The 25,886-nt window shown below is 36.4% G+C and overlaps 4 protein-coding genes across 6 annotated transcripts in view; 3 read left to right on the top strand and 1 right to left on the bottom strand.

Annotated features, from left to right (window-relative positions):
- Positions 1-107: 107 nt before the first annotated feature.
- LOC141900240 (F-box/WD repeat-containing protein 9-like) lies at positions 108-2,788 on the top strand. The gene is made up of 9 exons (XM_074787040.1): positions 108-186; positions 437-743; positions 830-975; positions 1,054-1,173; positions 1,253-1,365; positions 1,663-1,897; positions 2,067-2,180; positions 2,264-2,422; positions 2,662-2,788. The coding sequence occupies exons 2-9, from the start codon at positions 476-478 to the stop codon at positions 2,752-2,754; spliced, it is 1,248 nt and encodes a 415-aa protein (XP_074643141.1). The 5' UTR covers positions 108-186; positions 437-475; the 3' UTR covers positions 2,755-2,788.
- A 154-nt stretch (positions 2,789-2,942) lies between these two features.
- On the bottom strand, positions 2,943-11,376 carry LOC141900326 (equilibrative nucleoside transporter 1-like). Its single transcript, XM_074787159.1, has 15 exons — positions 11,285-11,376; positions 9,188-9,335; positions 8,387-8,510; positions 8,231-8,312; positions 7,908-8,053; positions 7,684-7,772; positions 7,546-7,596; positions 7,376-7,461; positions 7,146-7,194; positions 6,966-7,063; positions 6,743-6,877; positions 6,537-6,645; positions 6,360-6,445; positions 5,877-6,073; positions 2,943-5,459 (listed from the first exon to the last, which is right to left on the bottom strand). The coding sequence occupies exons 2-15, from the start codon at positions 9,303-9,305 to the stop codon at positions 5,327-5,329; spliced, it is 1,503 nt and encodes a 500-aa protein (XP_074643260.1). The 5' UTR covers positions 9,306-9,335; positions 11,285-11,376; the 3' UTR covers positions 2,943-5,326.
- A 258-nt stretch (positions 11,377-11,634) lies between these two features.
- Positions 11,635-19,956, top strand: LOC141900455 (uncharacterized). Its single transcript, XM_074787375.1, has 15 exons — positions 11,635-11,754; positions 12,250-12,335; positions 12,475-12,828; positions 12,920-13,040; positions 13,142-13,252; positions 13,351-13,806; positions 13,878-14,960; positions 15,037-15,737; positions 15,813-16,005; positions 16,080-16,430; positions 16,520-17,375; positions 17,451-17,638; positions 17,712-17,843; positions 17,924-17,994; positions 18,143-19,956. Exons 1-15 carry the CDS (start codon positions 11,709-11,711, stop codon positions 18,839-18,841), a joined length of 5,448 nt encoding a protein of 1,815 aa, XP_074643476.1. The 5' UTR covers positions 11,635-11,708; the 3' UTR covers positions 18,842-19,956.
- A 1,003-nt stretch (positions 19,957-20,959) lies between these two features.
- LOC141899882 (cytoplasmic polyadenylation element-binding protein 3-like) overlaps positions 20,960-25,886 on the top strand; it is a 42,240-nt gene continuing 37,313 nt past the window's right edge. Inside the window, exons 1-3 of one of the 3 annotated variants that reach the window (XM_074786485.1) lie at positions 20,960-22,066; positions 23,362-23,473; positions 23,620-23,685. In XM_074786485.1, the coding sequence (XP_074642586.1) occupies positions 21,035-22,066; positions 23,362-23,473; positions 23,620-23,685 (1,210 nt within the window). In that variant the 5' untranslated portion in view covers positions 20,960-21,034. Of the gene's footprint in view, positions 22,067-23,361; positions 23,501-23,619; positions 23,686-25,886 lie in introns of all 3 variants that reach the window. The other 2 variants (XM_074786487.1, XM_074786486.1) reach the window with 2 other exon arrangements.

Below are 25,886 nucleotides of genomic sequence, written 5' to 3'. Positions count from 1 at the left end.
ACTCAGGTCAACCAGTCACACCCACCCAAACTGTAATCTCATTGGCTGGAATCCTGAATGACTGATTCTAATTGGCTATTTGGTAGGTGTGTGAGTGGCAGGGATAATATGAAAGTCAGCAGAGTTGGACAACCCGGTGGTAGAATAGCGCATTTTGAAGGACGTCGCGCTTCAAAACAAAACCTTGTAAAGTTTTACGAGTTGTTCTATTATGTATAACCTTTTGGGTAGCTTTGGGGTTGTTTTGCTACATAAATCTTGAAGATTTAATTATTGATGACTTCCAACAAATAATTGTTCATTAGTGACTGCACAACTTTTGTGTAAAGCAAAGTATGACTCACAACGCATTCTGAAAGTAGTCTTCTATTAATACATATGATCTAATAGCCTAATAACTAATCAATACTGGGATCATTTACTTCTTTCATTCCAGTTGTATCAGATTACAGTTTAAACCTGTACGTGGTGAACAATGGATGGTGATGTACTTGAAGAAAGTGATCAAAATCGTAAAGAAACTGAAGTTGAAGAACAGACAAATGTTGATGATAACGCTGAGGTAGATTTGTTGAATTTACCGCCAGAGATATTTCTGCATATTTGTTCGTATCTGAATGCTAAATTCATACTCACAACTCTGACTGTTGTTTGTAAAAGTCTACATGCGTTATTAAGTGATGCTTCAACATGGAAGATACGTCTTACTAAAAGATGGATGCAACGTTACCCCCCAATACCAGGTAAAACTATCTTATGTAGATGGAGCTGTAATTCATCAAGTGTCTGGCTGGTATTGCTAAATTTTGATGCTGTATTTTGATTTCAGTTGATGATGAAACATTTAACTGGAAACTCGCTTGCATGGAAAGAGAAGAGCAATGCCGTTTATGGTCAGAATATGAGAAAAACATGCATTTCAAATCATTTACCTCTGGCATATACGCACCCGTTGATACTGTTCACCTCGGAAAGGTAGGCCTGACCTCTAAAACATTATTTTGAAATAGCCTTCTCATCATCGTATGAATTGCCATTCAATTTCTTATTAAGGGAGGAAGATTTGTAGCTGCTGGTTCCAGAGATGGCAATCTTCATGTATGGGATCTCAACAAAATTCGTGAAGGCTGTGAAGAAGAAGACACTATTTTGCATAACAAAAATGTCGGCAAGGTAGGCCTTATTTTCCGTATTAATCTTATAGACCTAGAATATCATACAGGAATGTAAACAGTATTCGTGAATGTTGTAGGCTTGGTTATGGACAGTAACATCTAAGGACAACATAGTAACAACAGGATCGTGGAATTCATACATTAAGTTCTGGGATCTAGAAGCTGACTGCGCTGAAGTATTCGCTGTCAAGTAAGCTATGTCTTTTTGTCAAATAAAACACTATGTCATACTTCATACAATACAGTCAGCCTCCAATAGGCCCACATCGGTGATTTAGGATTTTGACAGTAGAGACTATGTCGGGGTTGATTTTGTCTAGGTAAGTTCCAAGACAAAAGATGGATGTTTGTTTTTGAAAAAACCAGGCGTTAGGTGGGATGGTAGTTCATGGGGGGCAGAGTATTGGGGGTTGACTGTTTACATGTTTAGATGCATATACTTTTGTTTGAAAGGCTCAGCAGTTGTTCTTTTTTCTCATACATATAGATGTAAATCGGCAGTTTTATGTTCACTATTTGTGAATGATATATTATACGCTGGTTGTTATAATAAAGAAGTTTATGCGATTGATTCTCGAGTAGAAAAACCGATTGTATTCACGACACATCGTCGTTCCGTTCTATGTCTCGGAGCCGATGAAAAATACGTAATCAGCGGAAGTGAAGATCAGACGATCAAAATAGTCGATAGAACCGCAGGAAAAGTGTTCAAAACAATTGAGGTTGGTTGAAAATATGCCAAAAATCTTCCGCTATTCACAGGGTTCTTACCTTTTCATTCGATCAGGGAATTTTTACTGGAACAAGGGTCAGAGTAATATTAAGGAATTTTGCATTCTCTGATTTATAAGAAGCGAAACAGGAATCTACATTATCAAAATTTCCTTTCAGTTTGAATATTTTCCGATGTGTTTATCTTATGGCTTGAATCAGTTATGGATCGGTGATAAAAAAGGACGACTTCATCTTTTCAATACTAATAATCATCTCTTTGAACCTGTTATGGTATGTCTAAGTTCATGGAAGACATTAAGATAGTGATACATTAATTTTTGATCAATGATATACTGAATTAAATGTTTTTTTAGAGTTGTGAAAGTGGTCATAATGGAAAATTGACAGGTGTAATACATAACCTTGGTTCTATAATGACTGGTTGTACCGATTCAGTGGTTCAAGTTTTACATCCATCTAGCAAACCGTCACCTATCTGTACTATAACACAGCATCAGGAAGCAGTGGCTGCAGTAAGTATATATCTGCCGATGATACACTCTGCTTGCCTCCCATCTTCTAGAGGAACTGATCAATTTCTGGGGCGGTCATAGCAATAATAGTAGGTCCTCATTGTAAAAATTGCGGCACACAAGTTCTGTCCAGGGTACACGATAATCCGAGTCTCCGCAGCAACCAGTCTACTGAATATCCTTAACATGGCAATTCATTTTTGGAAAATACAGTTTCTAAACTGCTGATTTTTTTGTAGATCGATTTTCAAAATGAAGTTCTGGTGAGTGGTGGGTGTGATGCTCGTATCGGTTTATGGTGGCCAGTCACTGAAAATCGCTGGAGAGATTAACATCAAATACAGGAATCCATTATTTAAGTCATGTTTGTGATATTGTAAATAAGTGTTGTTTAATTGTAGTAAAGATTATATTTATTCATACTTTAATAACGACGTAGTTTCTCGATTCTAAAGCAATCTTCAAGGAACTTCCAATAGATACCGGAAATAAATCTTAAATAATCCAATTCTTGGTTTGAGGTGACTTTATTTCAGTAATGATCACATGAATAACTAACTCATTATAGAAAAGATAAACATGGACAATTAATGAAAAATTGAATCATGAATGAGTGCCAAATGCAAAATGAAGAAATTCTTAATATGGTACACCAAATGTATCCACTAAGGTATCATCAGTTAAGTAGATTGAATTCAGTTTTCTAGTTCGCAGATGATTTCGTTTGAATAACTTTGCAATACACATTATCAAGAAATATCAAGGATAACAATTACAAACTAATTACTAATTCAATTGGTTGTTAATTTTGATTATTCCAGGTTAATAATACTGTACGATATCCGGAGTACTTACTAACAACATACATCAATAATCATCGTTATATCATTATTAAGATGCAGAGATGTGGAGTATCTAAATGCAGCTACATCGACCTGGGTGCAATTATACAGGCAGTGTTTTATTAAATTATGGTATCGTGTCAAACTGTGAAGCTACACAATACCGCTACACAACAACTCCAGTTCAGTAAATCCTACGCTTATTATAAAAGAGTATGACCATCATACATTATAAACATAGAACTGATAAACAACATCTCAAATAGATAAGAGTACATGTACATGTATGTTTAGGTTTACGGTACATTATATCCATACATTGTTTCAAAAACAATTGTCTACTATTTCAACTTACGAACTAAACGCTGTAACACACCACTGACTGACTGATAGACAGACACTACCATAAATATTAAATCAACCAGTGTTTACATGGCAAGACATGAGGTATGCGAATATTTCAATGAATTGGGCCATTTTGAGGTAAGTGCCGGGTATACCCAAGTATCTAAGTACCGGTACATAAAATTACTAAAGCTTTTTAGTAATTTAGCCCGATTATAAGAACCTCAAATCTTGCCGAAAAATAGTTCATCAGTTACAACAATACAATATGATCTGATATCTCATGTTTATCTATGAAAGCTGTGACAAGACACGAACCACATAAATATACTTATAAATCATGTCCTCTCTCAGCTAACACATGTTAAACAACTGACCCAATCACTACAATACTACAACACTCGATGTACATCATAACTAGCATTAAAAACATTACAATAATTTTGAGCCATTGCATTGATTACATTCACTAATTAAAAATAAAACATTCTACACACTTATTAATTTCACACCGTCACTCACATTTCGATCAATTTTATTGATGGACCTGTGCACATTATCACTACTACTGGACCTATATAAAACAAATCTTTGTTTTCTTATCAAATTTAAGAAAAATAGGTTATAAAGTATTCGTTATCTATTTGGAATAAGTTAAATTATCAATTCTGATCAGAATAAGATGTAATGAATCGAATAAAACGTATTTCTATAAACGAATAAGTATAATAGTGATATATACCGGTAGTACAAATAAGTTGGAAGCGCACAAAAATAAGTCGGCACCATACAAATATATACCCATATATATATACACAACCTGAACAGTTTTACAGTTGTCAAACAACTTAAAATCATTAAACAAACTGGTCGTGAATAGAATGTGATATTAACCTTACGCTTACCAGTACCAACCATTCTATAACATAATACTGCAATCCAGTGTCATTATTCATTCAATTATTAGTTGAATCTTATTTTCCAACATAGAGCCCAATATGCTGTAATGTCAACACTATCCACAATTATTTCTTTCTAATTATCAGAGATTCAGTAATTATTTTTGCGATTGTCATTTCACACATGTCAACTATCACCAGGCACATCTTGACCTCGCATTTCAATCCCATCAAAACTCTTAATTACTGATGAAACACCTTCGCGGGTTTCAACGAGTGGAATGTCTCAAACTCTTGATAATGACAATTTTCCATGTTTCACTCTAAGCATCTATAGAAACTATGATGACCCGGCTTAATAAAATAACCTACCAGTAGAGGTTAAAAATTTCCGTTATAAAAATATATTTCAATATATCATCATATTACAGATTATAAGCAGTGGCGCTCGGGCATTTAGCAAAGTTTTTATATAAATTCCCAAGCCGGATTTTGAAAGAATACCAAGTAATTCTATAATAGATGGTTGGAATTGGAATTATAATTCTACTGCGAATAACCAAAAGCCATTTGTACAGAATTAAGATTATTAGATATTTAACCTACACAGACTCCAGGTCTATTCTATTTCATTTGAATGTTTGAGATCATAATAATTTGTTAATTCATTCAGCCTGAAGTTGTCAGTGAGGAGTGGCTCGACCTGTTACTAAATACTACCACGACCCTTAAGCCCCATTCAGAGCCATTCGTTCTTATACTCATCATTGATCTTTCATCTCGCTGAATCTCTAAACCATGTTTCAAACGTCCACGAACTACACGTAGTTTCCGATGTTTTCAACGAGCCACGAACAGAACAATGAGAAATTAACTCCAGAAAATATTCCAAACACCAAAAAGAACGCGGCCATCATACCGGCAGTCGATGCTACTTCAGGTTTGGCAACTCTGAAAATTGGATAAAAACAGGATAAATGTTTGAAACATGTTCTCATTTTAATACAGTCTAACTGGCTTTAGTCGTCACATCACTCGAGTCTAAATTTCAATCTATTCAGTGTGATCATTTCTCATTTGAATATTAACGTTGTCATCATAATGATGGTCCCAAATATGTGAACTTAACTCAGTTTGATGATATCCTAAAAACAAGCAAGTGAGAATCCAACAAAAATTAATAAATTTACGAAATAGAAATATTTCAGGCAGTTTCTAGGCACCATCATCAGTGAGAAATGTCAGATGCCTTAGACTTGGTAAGTAGAAACTGCCTATTTAGTAAAATGAAATTATTCCAGTCATTATTTTGATATCGACATTCATTCTTGCTCAAAAATATTGCCAAACTAAATGAATACAACTTACTTGGGGGCATACATCATAGAGAGACTACTGCAGTAACCGTGAGATAAAGCCATCAGAATGCCGCCGACGAGATAAGCGTAGTCATTGTTCAAATAAACCGGAAATGAGCGTCGATCTGGTTTATAGTTACACAACATGAAATAGGGTATAAACACAAGTCGCAGTATAGTGACTATAATCAGATACTTCGGTCCAGGCTGAAATTAGAAGACATAACTTATGAATGAAATACCTAGGTATGTAGTACCTTGATATCAGACTCAATGGGAACCTGCAAAAACAGCTATCCTGCTAGATTAGTCGAAGTTTTCACCATTATTTCATTGATATATTTTAGTGAAAAGTTCATTTGATTAATTCTTAACTGAAGTGTAGAGGAAACTGAATGCGGAAAACTGAGTAACTACTAGCGAACTCTCGCTTATCATCAGTAGAATCCTAGATTGCCACAGTTCCCTATTACTTGGCTGGTTTTGCACATACCTTTCTAATGAATTCAGTGATCAAATTTCCCAGAACAGCGAATGAATTGAAGATTAAGAAACACATAACCAGCGTATAGTACTTCGCTAGAAACAGAAATTAGCAGAAACGATTAACCTAGAAAGGTCAAGACCTTTGCAAGCTAGATGTCAGCATAGAAATCTATAATCATCTCACGTGGAATGAAGAAGTCCGGGTCACTTGCTTCGATTTTCACTTCCAAAGCTGGGAAACAAACCAGAGTGACGAAAAATGTGAGAAATACATTCATCTGCTGCACCCATGTCTGAAATAAGAATTAGAGAGAGGTTTCCAGTAGAGATTCAATAGTAAAATCATATTCAACGCTGATAGCAAGTTGTACGTTACGCATTAATACTAACCTGTTTGAATACATTACTGTACCTGTGACAATAACCACCAGCACAACATCCACCAGACACATTCTGAATCGACTGTTCATTCACAGCTTTTATCTGTTCAGCCTTCTGTTTATTGACGTAATGTTTGTAGAATTTCTAGTAAGAAAATTAAACAATTTATGACCGTTATAACCAGTATGTTAACATATTCAAAATCAGTGGTTCTTTATCCAATGAGGCTCACCAAAAGCGGCAATGCGAAGTAAGTATCGAAGTCAATCAGAAGGATCAAAATGGCAGCCAAGAAATAGTAAATAGCCGCAGTTCGAGGATTAGGCGAAGCTAGAATAATATAAACACATATTAGAACTATGAATAAATGTACGACTAGTGAGTATATTTTACATATAATTTGAATACTTACAGGCTGTCGATACTATAGCTATAATAGAGGTTAAAGTTCCGCTGATATTCTACAAACATAAATATTCATTTTATCAGGTGTAGCCAGTATATAGCGCTATAGGCCAGGGCCTTTACTTTTTTGGCTTAGTTATCATTAACTGTGAACCAATGAATACGTGACAATAAAGCCACAATGAAGTTACAACAATAAAAATTTTTTGACTCTCTACCAAAGGAATAGCTACTTACTGTACCAACAACAACTGCATTTGTGTATTTCATCGGAAGTGTGGCAGCCATTCCAAATACACTGTTCTGATACAATCCAGTCGCCACTGAAAATTTTTCAAATAATTGTAAGCTCGAGACTGATATTTATCTGTGATCTGAGGGGATGAAATATCAAACTGAAAACTTACTGTTTATAACTACGACTGTCGCCATTGTGATTCCAAAAAATATACCTGGCCCTAAAATGATATGATAGTCACAGTTTACGCCACAAATACAGGATAAATTTCATAAAGTTTAAAGCAGAAATCATGAAAGAAACTTACAACCACTCGTGTCGATCATAGCAAATATGATTGTTACGATAAAACAGAGAACCATGACAATTATACTGCAAACAATTCTCATTGTCAAACTGAAATAATCAACATTCATCGATTACTGATATTCAATGCACTGGACAAGATGAGTCAAACAAAAATCAATACGTATCAATCAGACGTATTGATGATGATAATTGATTGATAAGCGATGATAGAATATTACTCACTTGCCACCGCCGCAGTGAGCGAACATATTCACCGCATTCAGAATTACGTTCGGTATCTGAGCCGTGATTCCCAAATAACTAATGAAGTTATTCTTATATTCCTGGCTATCGGAGCTGTTTGTGTTGAGTTTATACTTCACGAAGTACTACAAAACATAACAGTTATGTATAAGATTCTATAAATCAAACATCTTTCTCGTTTGCACCAGGCAGATTCCGGTGGACATCCGTTGCACTTAGATAACCCTCAGCACTAGACAACCAGATTACGTGTTTAAATGCCAACCACAAAGTATAATGCGAGAGTTCACACGGTAACTTACATCATTAGCAGTGATAAACATGTTCCAGGGCATTAAAACTCCAATTCCATTTAACATCATTATGAAATAAACGAGATTACACCTGAAATTATGAATACATAAGGAGTGAGAGGTATGAGGAGAGGGTGTATGTGTTTAGAGATTATGGACACTCACCAGTCTTTAGGAGCAGGAGAACCTATTGGTGCATTAAATGAAGCGTCATCAGCTGCTTCTTGTCCGGGATCCAAATGAACAGGGGATAACAATGGCTGCTGATGTTCATCGTCCACCATCAATTCTATCAAATGAAATACAACATTTACTAGAAGCTTCGACCGCTATCAGGGATGGATCTAGCGATATGTAGCTAAATGGATCAAACATTTCAAAGAAAATATGGATGGCACAGATTTTGAGAAATTATGTGAGAATTATGCTCCACTTATCCAGTAGCACTCGTCCCAAAAAATCTGCAATCGCATAAACTTTTTTGATCATCGTCAAATTTGCCCGGTGTCAAATAAGGCCCGGCCCAACAGTTGACACGGGTCTCAGATCTGGAGCATCTGGGTATCATCATTGTGCGATCGCGCTTTTTGAACTCATCCCCTTAATATCCGCTACAAGTCACTTTCTAGAAAATTTACCCTAACTTTATCTGACATTCAAACAATATCCGATTATTTGCAGGAAGATTACGTAGCGCATGATCATCAATTCTCATAGCAATAAAATGAAAGCCAACTACGCACGGAAATGATTTATAATTGGAAAACGCGTTGGAGTTTATTTGCTAAAAGCTCGATATTATTCACTAAAAGCCTCGAATTCTACTCAACGAGCTGAGCATATTATACCACCGCGGCCTTGGACGAGAATCTTTTACCTCATTTACCAGATTTATGACTGCGAACACTTTCCCACGTCATTCAGACTTCGCTGAAACTGGGTGAAAAATGAAAAACAAATATTTACCATTTTTAGCCGAACCATTTCCATCCGATTTGACGACGATAGGTTTAGAATTATTGTAGTTAGAATTCGGCGGTATCATAGGATACTCTTCCATTGAGTGATTCTTTGAATCCGACATTGTGTTGAAGCGAGATTCTCAACTATATCCCTGTAAAATCAAATGAGAAGTTATGACATATCGCGAAAACTTCAACTCCTGAACTTAGCCGCACATAACTATCACGACGGCACAAGTCAATTAGGCCTATTGGTTTCTAACTTGACTGACTTTGTGCACACATATAGCTCAGATATAAATAAATCATAACCAATTATTTTCTGGATATTATTTGTCCGATAATAGGGTTCAGATTCCATATATGTTAAATCATACTTCATTAGATACATTCGTGTAGTATGCCACACTAATGTATAATCTACACTAGTTCTAATAGGCCTATAGGCGCAATAACAATTATAGAAAAAAATATCTCGGTTTAACACGTGTAAAAGTTACAAGGGTTAATTATTCCAGTAGGCCTAATAGCCCGCAAGATAGAGTGAACGTATTGACTGTCCAGAAAAGTTTAGATAATTGATCAGATGTGAGTAGACTACAGTATAATATCTCATTCTGCATTGTGGTTGAAACCATGGACACATCAAATATTCCGTTTGTCAGTCAGTACTATTATAGATATCTAGGGTTGAATATGAAGCAGCTTGCTCTATTCAGAATAATACAATGATTATCTAAAATCATAAATCGAATCAAGCCTTTCTTCTACTGAACGATACCCACTGAACAACAATAATATAAACAATAATATAAACGATAAAAACATTTTCGTTCTCAGTTAACCTCGACTACACTCCGACTTTGCAGCAGACAATTTGGGCAAATGAACAGTTGCTAGGAAACAAGACCAATATTTTCGTGGTATTGTCAAGAGTATTATATTTTGACCAAATTGCTCGCGATTGATCACACGCGATCTATTGTGACGCATGACTATTTTCAGTGCCAGATTTATCTCTGAAATACCCTGACACTGATACTGAGTTAGTGCATGTGATTTATGCACTTTCTTCGATATGATCTCTTACTCTCTTACCTGAAATAAGAGCCTATAAACCAAAGTCTAATAGAACACTGGATTCTCACTTACTGGTATAAACAGGTGTCTCATATAACTATGGATCAGTATAACCTATAAACTATGATATACAATCACACACTTAGTGCAGTCCTATTACATAATAGTACATTGAAACTCATTTGACCATTTCCCTTTTTGGGTCAATGGGTGAACTTAATCTGAACTGGGATATTAAATATATTGGGCTTTGGTTACGAAATTATATGATTGAGGGAATTAAAATATTTTGAGTATGGAAACAATTATGTAAGTCCAACATGTACATAGTCCTACAGGCAGTCTCAGATCAATTTAGACCGAGAAAGGACAAGGAAGGTCCCACAGGGACTTGTCACAATTGATAGTGAATGAATAAAACCAATATCAATGACCAGGTCCACTATCCCTGTATAATATAAAAAACAAGGGTGGCAACAAATTTTCAATCTGACAATGACTTCTCCACTTCAATCGACTGTAATTCCAAAAATTCTCAACCGATTCACATGAAATAAGCTTTAATACAACCTTAGTCGTTAAGGTACCCCCATCATTGGTCTCATCCATTATCAGTCGTGACAAGTCCCTGTGGAAGGTCCTAGGACTTGGTGAGAAGGTTCCACAGAAATTCATCTATATTATTAACTATTTATAAACACTAAAGTAAACTATACTGACTGACATAACACACCAAAACATACATTCACAATGTATATGCAATACTCTGTTATCGACACCTCACAAACCCTAAGACATTCATCCCCTATTCATATACTGACAATAGATGACGTCATTATTAGCGCGCGTGGTGTACTGTGTCAGTGTGGCGCATAAAAATGTAGAGTAGCCATCATATTCAATGGCCATCTGGATTCATCGAATAAAACGAATATCAGCAAATACAACGCGAAGAAGAATATTTCTGACAACACAGAATGTATGGTTAAACTATATCGAAATATATAAATCGTCTACATACCGTGAAAATGGTTTATTTGCTGTGTAAACTACACGATTTATTAGTGAAATTATAGATCCCGAACCATGCTTTAGTGAACGGTGAACACTCGTTGTAAGTCTTCAGAGGATGCGGTGTTTTCGCTTGTGGTGGTTTCGAATCCCGCGCTGTATTGAATCCCGCCGATAACTTCACAAAACACAAGAATATTTATCAATGATGATAAAATTACGTGTGTTTCTATGAATTTCGGTATATTCATATTATGCAAATTCGAATGAACAGCAAATACGTTTAAAACTGATTTCATTATCATTCATAAAAAAAAGTTTGATTGACGACGCGCATGGTTGTGTTTGTTTAGAGTTGATATGGCGCGAGTCGGGGTGCTGTCACTTCGTTGATTTTCTATATCGAACAAAGGGGTTTCTGGACCGTCGCAGCTATGGAGCTCAAAACAGTTAAATTGTTCATATCGGCAAATCTGTCAGGTCAGACAATGTTTGATTGATGAAGCATGACAACCTTTGAATAATACGTGTGGGGTGTTAGTTGTTAATTCAATTAGTGCAAAAAATAAATTCAATATTTTATTTATTTCTAGAGAGTTATTGGAGTAAACAACTTTCAAATTTCCAATGTTGGGCCAACTTCTAAAAGTTAGATAATTAAAGGGTCAGCCTGAAATTAGAACTTTGTCAAGTAAAACTTAGATAGTGGCCTAGAGTATCAGTTTGATAACTTCTTTTTATTGACTGGGCAATCCATTGCAGTAGTATCCTTCTCTATTTAAAGATTATCATGCAAGCCCTTTGCCAGGAATAAGTCCATGGCGCTTTTCCCACCAAACAAGTCATTTTAGGGAAAAATAGAAAATTTAAAAATTCAAAATGATATTTTTAAAAACTTTTAGAAACATGAACAGCTTAGCTCAGATTTATGTTTGATTCATTGTACTATGTATTCATAATATCCATACATTTCAGATATGATACTAGAAAGAGGATATTTGATGCAACATGCATATCCTGAATTGCGAAAATATTGCACAGGAAAGGGCTTAGAATTTCAGGTGAGAGAGCCTGATTTGCAGATCTCTGAAGCCCTAACTAAAGGCAGCTTACTCTAACTCCATTCGTCATTGTTAAAACAAAAAACACAAAATACAAAAGAACATTATTGAAACGTTAAATGACAATTTTTTATCATAGGTTGTTGATATGAAGAATGGAATGTTTGATGATGCGTTTGAAGCTGACGATGACATCTTAAAGATTTATCATAAAGAAATTCAAGATTGCAAGCGGATGTCTCATGGCCCGTATTTCATTTCCTTTCTCGGGGACAAATATGGTTTTGTTCCCATTCCATCAAAAATTGAAGCCGCAGTTTTCAAACATATCCATCTGTCCTGTGCAAAAACTGGAAAAGAAGTTAAACTGCTAGATGATTGGTATTGCTTGGACGAAAATGTGATTCCTCATTCTTTTGTCTTACAACCAATTACTAGGAAGTTTCCCTTCTACAATAATAAAGATCCAGAAAATGAGGATAGTGCCAAAAAGGTAGCATTGGTTTAATTGGCTAATTTTAGTCAAATGCTAACGGTTTTTCCGGTTTGATTGATCTTCATTTTGTTGATTTTGATATCCCTAGGATAGAGAAGAATGGTGTCAAGAATATCTACTGCTACACGAACTACTAGTTGAATCCTTTGAAAAAGCTCTCAAAGATAAACTCATAACTGATGATGATATGACACATTATATTAGAACTGGTAGGTATCAAGCATTCAACTGGTTTTACCAAAACAATCTAACCATATGTATTGATTTCAATACCGGGATGAACTTTCTACTTTAAAACATTTGTTTTCAGTCACAGAAGCAGAGATTACTGAAGGAATTCTGGATGTTGAAGCTGACAATGCCAGAACTTTATGTTTTGTCAGAAGGTTTAACGTCATCAAAGTAAAAGACAGTAAAGCAGGTACTGGTAATACAATACAGATGAATGTATTTGATTAGATTATTATATTTAAGGAACAGTATATAATTTCATGTATGTTTCTTGAATTATCATTTCAGGTAATTTTACAGACATAAAGTTATTTCAACAGGATATTGAAGCACAAGTTCATCTGAAAAGACTTCGGGATGAGAAAGTACCAGGGAAATTGGGTGAAGAAATCAAAAAATTTGAAGTGAACTGGACAAAAGGTGGACTTGATGTTAATAAGCATTTGGAATACCTCTCGAAAATGTGTGCCGCCTTTATTGAAGATGTGAAAAAGTTGATCGATGAATCGTTTAAAGCATCATCATTTGTTCCTGTTCATCAAAGACTAGGTGAAGATCATTCTATGATTTGTGACGATTATTGTAAAGGATTCCAAGGATGTGAGAATGTAATCAATGAAATGAAAAATCTCATGTCAATAGTCTATGATCAATTCAGTGAAACAGATGTAAAGGAAGTTTTGAGGTCAAAATTTCAAAATTCAACTGCTAAAGTTGCTGAATCTGAAATAAGCGAAATAACTAGTAAGTACATCATAACTGATCATGTCTTTTCTCTGCTTCGGCCTGTTTTACTTTTACGATGGTTATTTCAGATTCAGATAGAATTGATAGTGATGAAGATGATGAAGCAGATGATGAATGTAGTAAGAATGATGATGATGATTATGGAATTCATGACAGCAATAATAACAAAGATGCTCAAACAGACAAATTTGATTTTAAGAATATAACAAGCAGAACAAAAATATCTGAAAGCAATTTTCCAGAGCTTTTCAAATCAGCATTTTCTGGTTCGATTCTTGATGAAAATAGAGTTGAATCAAATCTAATGAAGCATGTGACAGTGCTTAAAGAGAATGATGAAAAAGTAACTGATTATCTGAAGGGCAAATGGCAAAACATAGATTCATCTCATTTGGAAAGACATCACCTGCCGATTGTGATCCATGGCGAATCGGGCTGTGGAAAGACATCTCTGTTTGCTGAGGTTTTAAAACGTAGCAGAATGTGGTTTCCCAACTCAGTTCAAGTTGTTCGTTTCCTCGGAAGATCTGTTAGAACTAATATTCGCGATCTACTGATCGATTTATGCAAACAGATTCGGCAAGTCTACAGCATTCCCGATCCACAATTCGATTCGACGGATGATTTCAGCTTTCTAGTTGTCTACTTCGATACACTTTTGCGTACTGTAGCAATAGCAGAACGCCCTCTAGTGATCGGAATCGATGCTATTGATCAACTCGAACAATCTAATTCTGCTCACTCTATGACTTGGTTGCCACTTTTATTACCAGAACACGTCCATCTGATTCTGACAACCAATTCAACTACAAATAGGTGTCTGGAAAACTTGCGCTTGAAATTATTATTGCAATCACAATGTATTGAAATGCAAAAATTTGATGCACAGACCGCAGCTGATCTCTTAGAAACCTGGTGCACTGAAGAAAAACATGCTCTTACCAAGAAACAAAAGGACGTCATAAAAGATGCGTTTGCTAATTGTCCAAATCCGTTATTCCTGAAGATGTCGTTTGATCAGTCTTTAAAGTGGCATTCGTACACAGCAGATTCTTACGCGTTTCTAGCTCACAGTGTTAAAATGTCTATACTGAAACTGTTTAATGATCTAGAACGGGAGTATGGATACGCATTGATTCAACGAACACTCGGTAAGTTTACATGTCCATTTCAGTTCAATCAGGTGAAATTATAAATACTCAACTGTGTCTTTTTTTATTTATTCAGGATACCTGAGCGCCTCAAAACATGGATTGACTGATATGGAAATGGAAGATTTACTGTCTCTGGATGATGAGGTTTTACAGGAAATTTATCTTCATCACGCTCCTCCTAGGGATGCAAAAATCATAAGAATTCCGACATTGACGTGGAAACGCCTGAAGTATGACTTGCATAGATATATGACTGAGAAACTGATTGATAATCGCCGCGTAATGGCCTGGATTCATCCTGAATTCTACGAACTGGCAACTGAACGTTACGTGATTGCGAATGATAAAGAATTACTACATCGTCGTTTAGCTGAATACTTCAGCGGAAAATGGAGCTCACAAGCGAAGAGTTTGGAACTGATTAGAATTCAGAAACGTTCATACACAGATGTTTATCGTAATGTGCCCGAACAAGTTCTCGAATTCGGTAAAAACATCTACAATGAACGAATGCTCAATGAATTACCATTCCATCTGATCTATAGCCATCAATTTGAAGAATTTACAGAAAAAATCTGTCAATTTGATTGGATTTTTACGAAAGCGAAGGCATTCTCTATACAGAATGTGTTAATGGATTTTGAGATGGTTCTTGATGTGATACAGAAGAGTGAAATAGTAACAGAATGTTCCGAAGAATGTCAGTTTATTTATCACGTGTTACAAGTTGCACAAACCAATATCAAACATGATGTTGCTTTGTTGCCTGTTCAGGTATTAACAGTATTATATTTTATTTCAATAATCTGATTAGGGATTCTTTTCTAGACCTTTATCTCTGTTTTATAGATAATAGGACAACTTGGCCCTCGATATTCCGGTCTGAAGCGTGTTGAGGAGTTAGTTAAACAGGCTGTTAGTTGGTGTGAAGAGACATCTGATGCCTTGCTAATTCCACAAGCAGTTTGTATACCACCAAAGCCTCGTCCTATTCTACTCCATTCTTTGAATGTTGATATGCATGTCCCTGAAATTGTTGGAGGTAAGATGATCGATATAAATACATTCTATCAGTGAATACGTATTTAATGTTAATAAACCCTGGATATATTTCAGATTCTTGCATCTCAATTGACAACAGTCAAAGATATATGTATTCCATTGAGCGCAATACTGAACCTCAATGTGATGCCATTAAAGCCTTCGATCTAATGGATGTTGCAGCCAGTGTTAAAGCTAGACCGATGTATTCTAAAGTGAAATCTATCCAATGTGTTGGTGATCAGTTTCTGGAATTGAAAATCTATGAAAAATTTGATCAGTTTCAACCCAGCATAGAAATCGTGTTATTCAACCCTGATATATCACCTGCATTGACATCTCTACCAGAGAAAACAAAGATAGCAGCTTATTCACATTCTTTAAGATTCATGGCTGCCGTTTCTGTCAACCTCCCGATTGATTCAGGTCAGTAATGTTACTATCTATTTCTAGATATGATTCATAACCTGTGTTTAATGACAATTATATACTGTATATATTTATACTTATTTTAGCTGCTGATGAACAAGGTGTGATCTGTTCAGTCATAGATATGAAATCGGATGAAGCGATTTTTAACATGGCTCCTTCGAATAAGGGCAAATCTTTCCTGTGTTTGAAATTCTCATTAGACGATGCTTACATCATAACGGCAACCTGGGAGACTTACGAAATTTGGTCAGTATCCGAACAAAAATGTATGAAGGTTATACCAGCCGAAAGCTGTTTTCAGAGTTACCAGGAAAAGACTCCTCATCTTTATACGCTTCCTGATGACAAGTTTCTTAGCCGTGGAATTGAATTCGGTGACAGTCACAATATGTACATCTACAACTACATAACTGGGGAAAAGGTGACGACGATATTGTCCGAAAATGAGTTCACTATGGATCTGATAGTTTTAAACCAATCCAAGAACCTCGTTGCCGCAGCAACCGCTGAAAGGACAGCAATTGAAGGCCGAGATGAAAAATTCATCTATATTTGGTCAACGACTAGTGGAACTATTCAATCAATTTGTAAAGGGAAAGGTCCGTATAGGTGTTTGGCATTCTGTGGCTCTGAAGATAAATATGTTCTTTCAAGTTCAGGGTATGGCATTCAGATATGGTATGTTGGAACAATTGAAAACCCACAGGAATCAGCATTACAGATTCATCAGCTAAACAATCACACTGGTATCATATTTCAACTGATTATTACCGGAAATCAGATGTTTTCTGCTTCTGAGGATAATACAGTAAAAGTTTGGAGTTTAGATCTCATCATTGGTGAGTGCGACGATTTACTTCAAAAATACAACCAACTGGAAAGTGGTGACAATCCAAATGAACCAGTCAAGAAAGATATTACAGCTATGGAAATTGTAAAGTAAGTTGATAGTAATTGTGTTTGAGATATTCTGGCTGTGCCATAAATGTTTGATGTTTTGTTTGCTATTTATAGAGAATCTGGTGTTGCAATTGTTACTACAATTGAAGGTTGGTTGCTGTATCTAAACATTCATTCTGGAGAAATTGTCTATCGCGAGCTCATTGATTCAAGCCCTATCCCAGCCATGATTGTAACTAAAGATATGGAAAAGTGCATTGTTGCAACAACTACAGGAATAAAGATTTGGGAAATACCAGATGGTAAGATTCGTTATTCTGAATTGATTCATCAATTTTCTTCTACCGATAGTTCAAATATATTTTTTGATTTCAGGATTATTTTGGAGTAAATTGGAACCTGAATTGAGCGTATCTTGTCTAGTTGAGTCAAACAATATCCTTGCTGCTGGTATACCTGAAATGTTTTCAGTGTGTCATGTCTTCAAACTGGATGCTGAAGGAGGACGTAAGAAACATATCCTTGTATTACCTGAACATTTCATCTATCCCTTTAATATTGCTTGAATATTGCCTTCTTATTTGAAGCTCAACATATGATGAATGTCGGTGGTTTGTTTGGATTTGATAAGCTGGCGATAAACACAGTGGGAACTCAGGTACCAACAAAATTCCTGATTCCATAGCATTTTTGACCCGCGCTAACCAAAACATCAGACCAGGCCGAAATCGTCTCCTCATGATTGTGGCACATATGTCAATGTATTTGGAGCATGTAAATATATGAGTAATATTTTACTATTGCAGATCATTTCTACTGTGTGTCATTTTCCGGTCGCATTCGATTTAGAAACAGGGGATGTTTGGCCAAGAGATGGCGATTCCAAGATGGAAAAATGTACCGGATTAATGCTGTCTTCAAATGATCGTTACGCCGGGGCGAGCAGTTCAGATGGTTCACTCCGTATTCTTGATCTAGCGAAACGAAAATACAAAATGCACATTATTTTGAATTCAACTGTGAAATGTTTCGTCTTCTCAAAAGACAGTCGTAGAGTGATCACTGGTGGATTTCGTAGGATCAGTGTTTGGTGTTTGAAGTCTGAATGTCTCCTGTATACGTATAAACGTCACGAAGGAATGGTGAATTCGTTACTGGTTGTAGCTGATGGTAATGTGCTCGTATCGGCTTCTGATGATAAAGCTATAATTTTGTGGGATTTGAAACGTGGTCGATCACTCGGCCACTATCGTTCTCATTGCGCCGTCAAACATATAGCGGCGACTGACGATGGTAGTACCATTATTTATCCACCAGATGGTGCTACATTCGTCGGAATCATAAAACCAAACCCGACGCTTGATCGGGCGATTGTTGGCGAAATGGTTAAAAATTGGCCGAATAATGACACACGCGCCGTTGCATTGGCATTCTCCGGTTTGAGAAATATTCGTGAAAATACTCAAGCACAGTTGGTTCGTACAAAAACATGTATCGTATCATAATTCTATGAGATAATTCTATTGATCAGCTGGTGAGAATTGATTATGGTACTTAACACCTGTTGTAGATTCTGTGTTCTACTCCTAAAATGAAGCTAAATGCGATAATTTGTCAAACATATACAGAACTGTATAATGATACATCACTGTATAATGTCTCAAAATTCTGCCTCAAAAGATGTCTCAAAATACACCACCAATGTTCTCAATGGAATGCAAAAAACTTGATTTGTATAGTTAGAATGAAATAAACATATTTATGTACACATAGGTACATGATACTATATTGGCACAGCAATTCCCAAACACTGCATTGCTGGCACCCTTAGAAAAAATTGAAACTAAGGAAAACAAAAAGTTTGTCCTTAACAACAATGATTGAGAATTTGGAGTTATGATGTGTGAATATAAATATGCTGACAAAAAATGATGATAGAATAAATTTCTAAAGAAATATTCTGCAATTGTAGCAATCATTATCTTAGGGAATGATTGCTACGTACATACATGGAGATGAGATACGACTGAAAGATCTCTTTTTTAAAAGAAGAACGATTAATATAATTGAAGAGATGTTAATTGGTTCAAGTTTAAATCTCCAAATGAAAGGTATATTTACTCGAGGATCGTTTATAGAGGCAATCTCCTGTAGTTTACTTTTACAAATATTTGTATCTATATATTTTAGGCTAAAAAATGATACCCTGTTTCTCCTTATTGGGCGGGTCATTTTGTAAACCGCATGAAATTTGTAATCAGTTCATTTCTCTGCCAGGTCTGTTATTGTTAGCTTGATCATGATGTAAAAGAAAGTCTACATGGTAGATAGGTTGCCAACTTTTAAGTTTAGCAGAAAGGAGAAACATGGTATTAATTTGTTTAGCCTTATATTTTATATTTATTTACACTGTTAACTAATGTTTTAAACAAATTGTGTGATGAAATAGTGACACTGTTTGCTTTGAAAAAAGCACAAGAACTGCATGCATAATATCTTTATTTTTATAGCTTGTTTATTTTATAAATTGGTATACAGATTATTTATTTTATAAAAGTTACATACACTTCGAAGAAAGTTTATACACTATATCAACTAAGGGTAATACAATATATTTAGATACCGGTATATGCCCGAGTTAAATTTCTTTTTAATTGTGTTTGTGTCATTGATCTCTCATATAGGAATCTTTCAAGAGGACAATGGATTTTCTATTGGAATCTGTTATCTGATACCATTGAAAAGAAAGCATGAAGGACACGTGCATGAATTAATTAACATTGTGTAATATAATGTGCACACGCGTAAGGCACCAGCAGTGAGTGTTCTGCTCATCTGACCCAATAAAGCCGAACCTATAGGGAGGAGGGATCGCGCTTACGGTAATCAACCGCAATTTTGGCTGCAACCGTTAATTAACGGATTCGCGTATTAGACACATATGCGGATGTTGGTCGCGAAAACGAGACAAAGGGGGGTGACGCTACCAGCATGCGCTGTTAATGACGTTCTAACAGCTGGGTCTCAGACAACGGGCTGAAGGGGGTCTATTGTGAATATTACATTAATATTCACGCAGCGAACAGAAAGGTGGGAGAACACATATTTCAATTATTTATGAGCCCCAATCAAAAGCCCGATCTAAAGTATGTTTTTCGTATACAAAATCATTGTCTGGCTTTGTTGTTTTTCTTAACTTAGAGTGTTTTACAGATTTTCTGTTTCGTTAGCAATTTCACCAATCAGAACAAAGACTATATAACATCATCAATATTGCCGGATCGGGTCCATTCACCGCCGGTTAATTAATTTTATGAATGAACTGTGATATACCGTAAGGTATCGCCATCTAGCGCTGAATTTACGGTTAAAACATTGCTGTTTCGAGATACCCTAATGATATATCTGGTTCTTCTTTAAAATACTCACATAAGACAAAAATCTATTGTTTCTATTAATATTTAATGAATACATATTGATATATAAACTCAGGGAGGTTTTTAGAATGTTTAATCGATGAACATATGTTAGAAACACCTCATACTTCCGGTATAGTGGGTATATAGAAACTGGTGCGAGAGAGGAAGTGATATCACTTGTGTATCGCAGCTGATTAGAGGAGGACGTGGCGCACATCAACATCGTCCCTAAAACACTAACAGCTAAACAACAACTAGGGACATATACACGCTAAACTGATGGGGGATTACGGTTTGGGATTGAACTCTAACGTGAGAGCACTTTCGCCGGTCGATTTCAACCAACTAACGAACAACCAGTCGTTATTCGCACCAGATATTTTGTCAAATCATCACAGCAGCAGCAGCATCAGCAGCAGCGGCAGTACTAACATCATCAACACCAGTACTACCAGTACAATGCAAGATGAAACCCTCGCGTCCGCTATGCCGATGAAAAAGCAGGGGTCGCCGCAGCCTCAGCAGCAAGGGCAACCGGCGGCGCAGCAATCCCCGAACGGCGACGCTCACCCGGAACAAAATTCGGAGGATTTGTTGATCAGAAAGTCGGTGAGCCAAAACGACGAGTATGTTCCAGACGATCGTAAAATTGATGCCGTTACATCACCGTTACAACTGGGTTTATCGGCTGAACCAAATAACACGATGTTGAATTCAATCGCAGCGCCGAGTTTCTGGTCGACGGCAACTGCGGATGATACGTTTATTCAGGGTTTTCCAGCTGCCATGAATGGAGTGACATTTCAGAATTTTCCTCCAACTCACAACGCGTTGTTCAACGCTAATATGGCCGGTCCTCAAATCGGAGCAGTGAATGCACCTCAGCAGCAGGCTCCACAGAGACGCGCTATAACCGGACAACACACAGCAGGCTTTCCTCCAAATATGCCTCAGAGGCAACAACAGTCAAATTTGTTTTATAACAGTTCGAAAACGTATCCAACTTGGAGTAGCGCACCACAGCAATCCGCTACGTGGACCGGGCCGCAAAGTCAACAAATGTCACCGTGGGGTAGCATGCAACAACAGAGGAGATCGGTTCCGAATATGAACCCGATCGGCGCGCAACTCCAACAACAGAAGAAAAACATGGGACCCTCGTCAGTTGTTATATCGCCGTCCAAATTCCGTAGGAGCACTTCATTTCCCGGACAGATGCAACAAACGGCGATCGGAACGAAACCATTTGATTTAACGGCGGCTGACGATCAGCACAACAGAGAAAACCCTATGTTAAACTTCCCTCAACAGGTAATATCAATAATCAGGGGGTCAGTTACTGAAACGTTGCTTACAGCTTAACAGTTGATGGTATTTTTTGATTATGCGGTTATCAGCAAGCATCTTTTGAGCAATTGGCCCTGATTTCATTAGTTTTTGAATTTAAAAACGTCAAATATGTGTAATATGTAGTGTTATTTTAGACCCTTGCAGCAAAGATGGCCATCCACTGAGTCTACTTATGACGTCATTGTATTATCGGCCAATGATTGGGTTCAGTATTGATCAAATCCCAAAAAGGCAATTCGATGATGTCATAGAGGATTAAGGAGGCAGCCATGTTTTATAGAACGTTCTGTAGTTGAGATGATGGTTGTTATAACGGTGTGAAATGTTTCGCCTCTGATCGCAATGAATGCATATAATTAACTATAACACGTTACTTGTCATATTTATTCATGAATGTTCATTTCATTGATACTGACAGCAGGTCCTAGGATAAAATTGTAATTAGTTGAAAGGTACATGAATCATAATGCCGTTAGATATAACGCGTTATTGATCCAGAAGTGTGTAGCCTATTACATTCATTACATCCAGTAAATATTCCTGGCTACATCATACATACAACCAACTAACAAATCGGGACATTTTCATAAGATGCAGATCTATCTATTCGTTTGATGGTAAAAGTGGAATGTTTCAAGTACTGAATGTTGTAATGGAAACAAATGAATTTGTTTCTGTTGGTATTCAGCACAAGGGTTATAGTCAATTAGGTATATATATACACGTACTGAGTCCTGGGAATAAATGAATACAAGTGCCGATGTGTATATATATATATATATAGGTCTGTGCAGTTTAAAGTACAATACTGTCCCAATTTCAATCAGTCCTCAATATGTCTGTTACCACTTGATTAGTATGTATATATGCATGCACCGTCCATTCTTATTGTTTGAATTCAGTTGATCAATCGGAACAAAGTTCTGCATCTATTCAGATATGTCTTAGACTTCTGGGTGCAGTTTCATAAAAAAAAGTTTCCATTTAAAACGGCTAAGTGTGAATTGTTGTCCTCGAAATGACTATAACAAATAAACTAAAAATCTATGAATTTGACATTTTCATGAAAGTGAGTCCAACTCAACTTAAATCATTATTTAATTTTTTTCTGCCAATCCTCAGGACGGCATTTAGATTTTATCCAGTTTACCACCTGAGGAATGCGAGATACCCTGGATCTTCTGCAACTGAACTTACTGCGAATAATTCGACCAGTATGTCAGTTATGATGGTTTTTCGTTTGATGTATTTTTTAGGAACGTGGGGGTGGCACCACATACGGCGATACGATGCGATTTCCCGCTTTAGAGAGTCACCTGCTGGACATAATGAGAACCACTACAACCGAGCACCCTGATCAGTACAAAAGTAAGCATCATACACAACCAGTGAATAGTCTTTGCTTTCAACAGTCAACAGTTTTGTATAAAATATTCGATATCTATAATTCACGATCTGATAGAATGTATATTTTATATTTATTTTACGCGTGTTGTGTTTTATGTTTGTAACAGCCTGGAGAATAGCAGCTCCAGATCAAATGAATGCTGCAACTCTACCCCCTCATATATTCCATCAAGGTACATGCATTCATGTATATTCATATACAAATATATATATATATATATATACATCCTTTGTCCATTCGATAATTGGTGGGAGAAGAAGAAATACAATGGAAAATCATCGGTGCAAGATAGTTCCTTATTGTTCATTGATTATTATCCTACCCATCCTAGTAATCATTTATTACGGCAATAATTTTTTTTTTTTATACAGTGTCTATATATCATCACTGTGGTGTTTGTCCGTCCCTCGTAGTAGTTTCAGCTAATAGAAGAGGAAGTCGGAGGAAATTAGATTCTCGGGGATTTTCGTTCGCGGTTGAACCGGACGTCGTTGAAACGTAGTTTGTTTTCTCGCTCACGTTGTACAGCGGTTTATTTCTTATCGAACGTCGATGCAGTAATGTAAAGATGGCCGCCGTGCGTCTTACGTCGACTAGCGGAGCATCGAGTAATCCCGCGATCGATACATAATTTTCCATTAAATCGCGCGGGTGAATATTGCATCGGGAATCAATCATCTGGTCCTGAGTATTCTGTTCATATACAACGATCTGATTTTCTCTTTAATACCTACAGATAGTCTAAACTCTTGTTTTTCCGATGTAGAATGGAACTGTTTTGTCGGTAGTCGTCTCGTTGCCCTGTCATTCAACTAACAGTGAATTCTGATGTATGATTTCATTAGTAAAATGACCAGCTAATGAGGCGCGATGTGAACTGTAATTCACCGGTCTGCGGACCTGGTCAAAGTGACCTTTCGCTTGTTCGGTTAAAGTGATAAACTGGATCCTGTTTGATAGTCGTGAATTAGGATTTGTTCATTTTCAATGAGTTTTCTCTGTCTCAATGAATGAAGAAGTCCCACAATGAAATCTTAAATGATGAAATTTATCAAAATGAAACCCAACAAATAGTTGATTTTAGTTCTGACATCTTCTGTTAACGCGTCCTGTGAGTTAATATGCTTTGTTACTTGTGTGTCATTCCACCTGATGGCTGATAGTCAATAGCCGAAACGTTGTGGTTTCATTTTGATAAATCTAATCATATAAAATTCTATCGTGGGATTTCTTAATTCATTTACACTTTACACCGATGAGTGTTTTATTTGACTACTAACTCTTGAGTCAAATTTTAGCCCAAAACTGTTGAACTTGTTCCTGCATGGAGAGACTTAGTGCCAGAGAGGTTTAACCCTCTGGCCGATGGTCTCGTCAATCCACAGGGTTCGAATCCTGGTGGCGACAGAAGTGCTTGGTCGAATGTTCGTCTCCTCTGTCTCTCTTCCCTTGGGAAAATGAAACTTCAAACTCGCTAATTAACGCCCTGTGTGGTGTTCAGTCAGTTGGTTTTGGGTTTTTAAAAAAACAATGACGGTCACAGTCTATATTTGGGTTGGAGTAACGATTTTATGAAACAATTCGTGGAAAGTAATATAAATCTGCCTGAGGTTTTATACATGTAATTATAGATTGTAACAGTTACAGATTCGTGTGTTATATCTGTATGTTTGATGTTCGCTGTTGCTTCATCAAAAAACTGTTAGCAGAGATCTGTTACATATCTCTGCTACAGTGCTGTGTAATAGAGTTGAGTTGTGGTATTTCTCGTGCACCACACAATCAGCTACCTGTGTACTTAAAATAACTACGTTTACTCGAAACTTATATGAAAAAAAAGAGTAGAAATTCTAGCGGATAAGAAGCAGTATCTGATCCTCGTTGATTTATCTCTCCGATCAAAATAATTCTCCTACACATCATCATTCTTGTTTTTCATTTTTATATTGCTTTATTATTTTTCGTACCTCACCGGGTGATGGATGGTTTCGGTATTGATAATGAAACAGGTGGTTTTCTCTGCGCAGATGACTCCGTTTCCGTATAAATATTTGTCTAGATCGCGTCAGTTTTTATGCTAATTTTAAGGTCCGATCTTACCGGTAATGATTGCTATGAATTATTCCTTCAAACGACAGACGTAACTACCGCTACTATTTGAGTGTAGTTACTACTCTTTTTTAAGAGCTCAATTACTCCTTAAAATATATTCGAAATCACAATATTTTCTAGTTAATTTTCAATTAAACTACTATATTTTTGATGTCAAATTGTGATGGAAACTATTGTAACTGTAGATACCGAAGTTGGGTCTATTATGATCAACCCCTGAAGTGAAAAAGGTGTTTATGATTTTAGGTGAAACTAATAGAT

Source organism: Tubulanus polymorphus, chromosome 2 (assembly GCF_964204645.1).
Source record: "Tubulanus polymorphus chromosome 2, tnTubPoly1.2, whole genome shotgun sequence".
Taxonomy (NCBI): domain Eukaryota; kingdom Metazoa; phylum Nemertea; class Palaeonemertea; order Tubulaniformes; family Tubulanidae; genus Tubulanus; species Tubulanus polymorphus.
The sequence above is the reverse complement of the archived record's forward strand: the minus strand, read 5'-3'. Positions and strand labels throughout refer to the sequence as shown.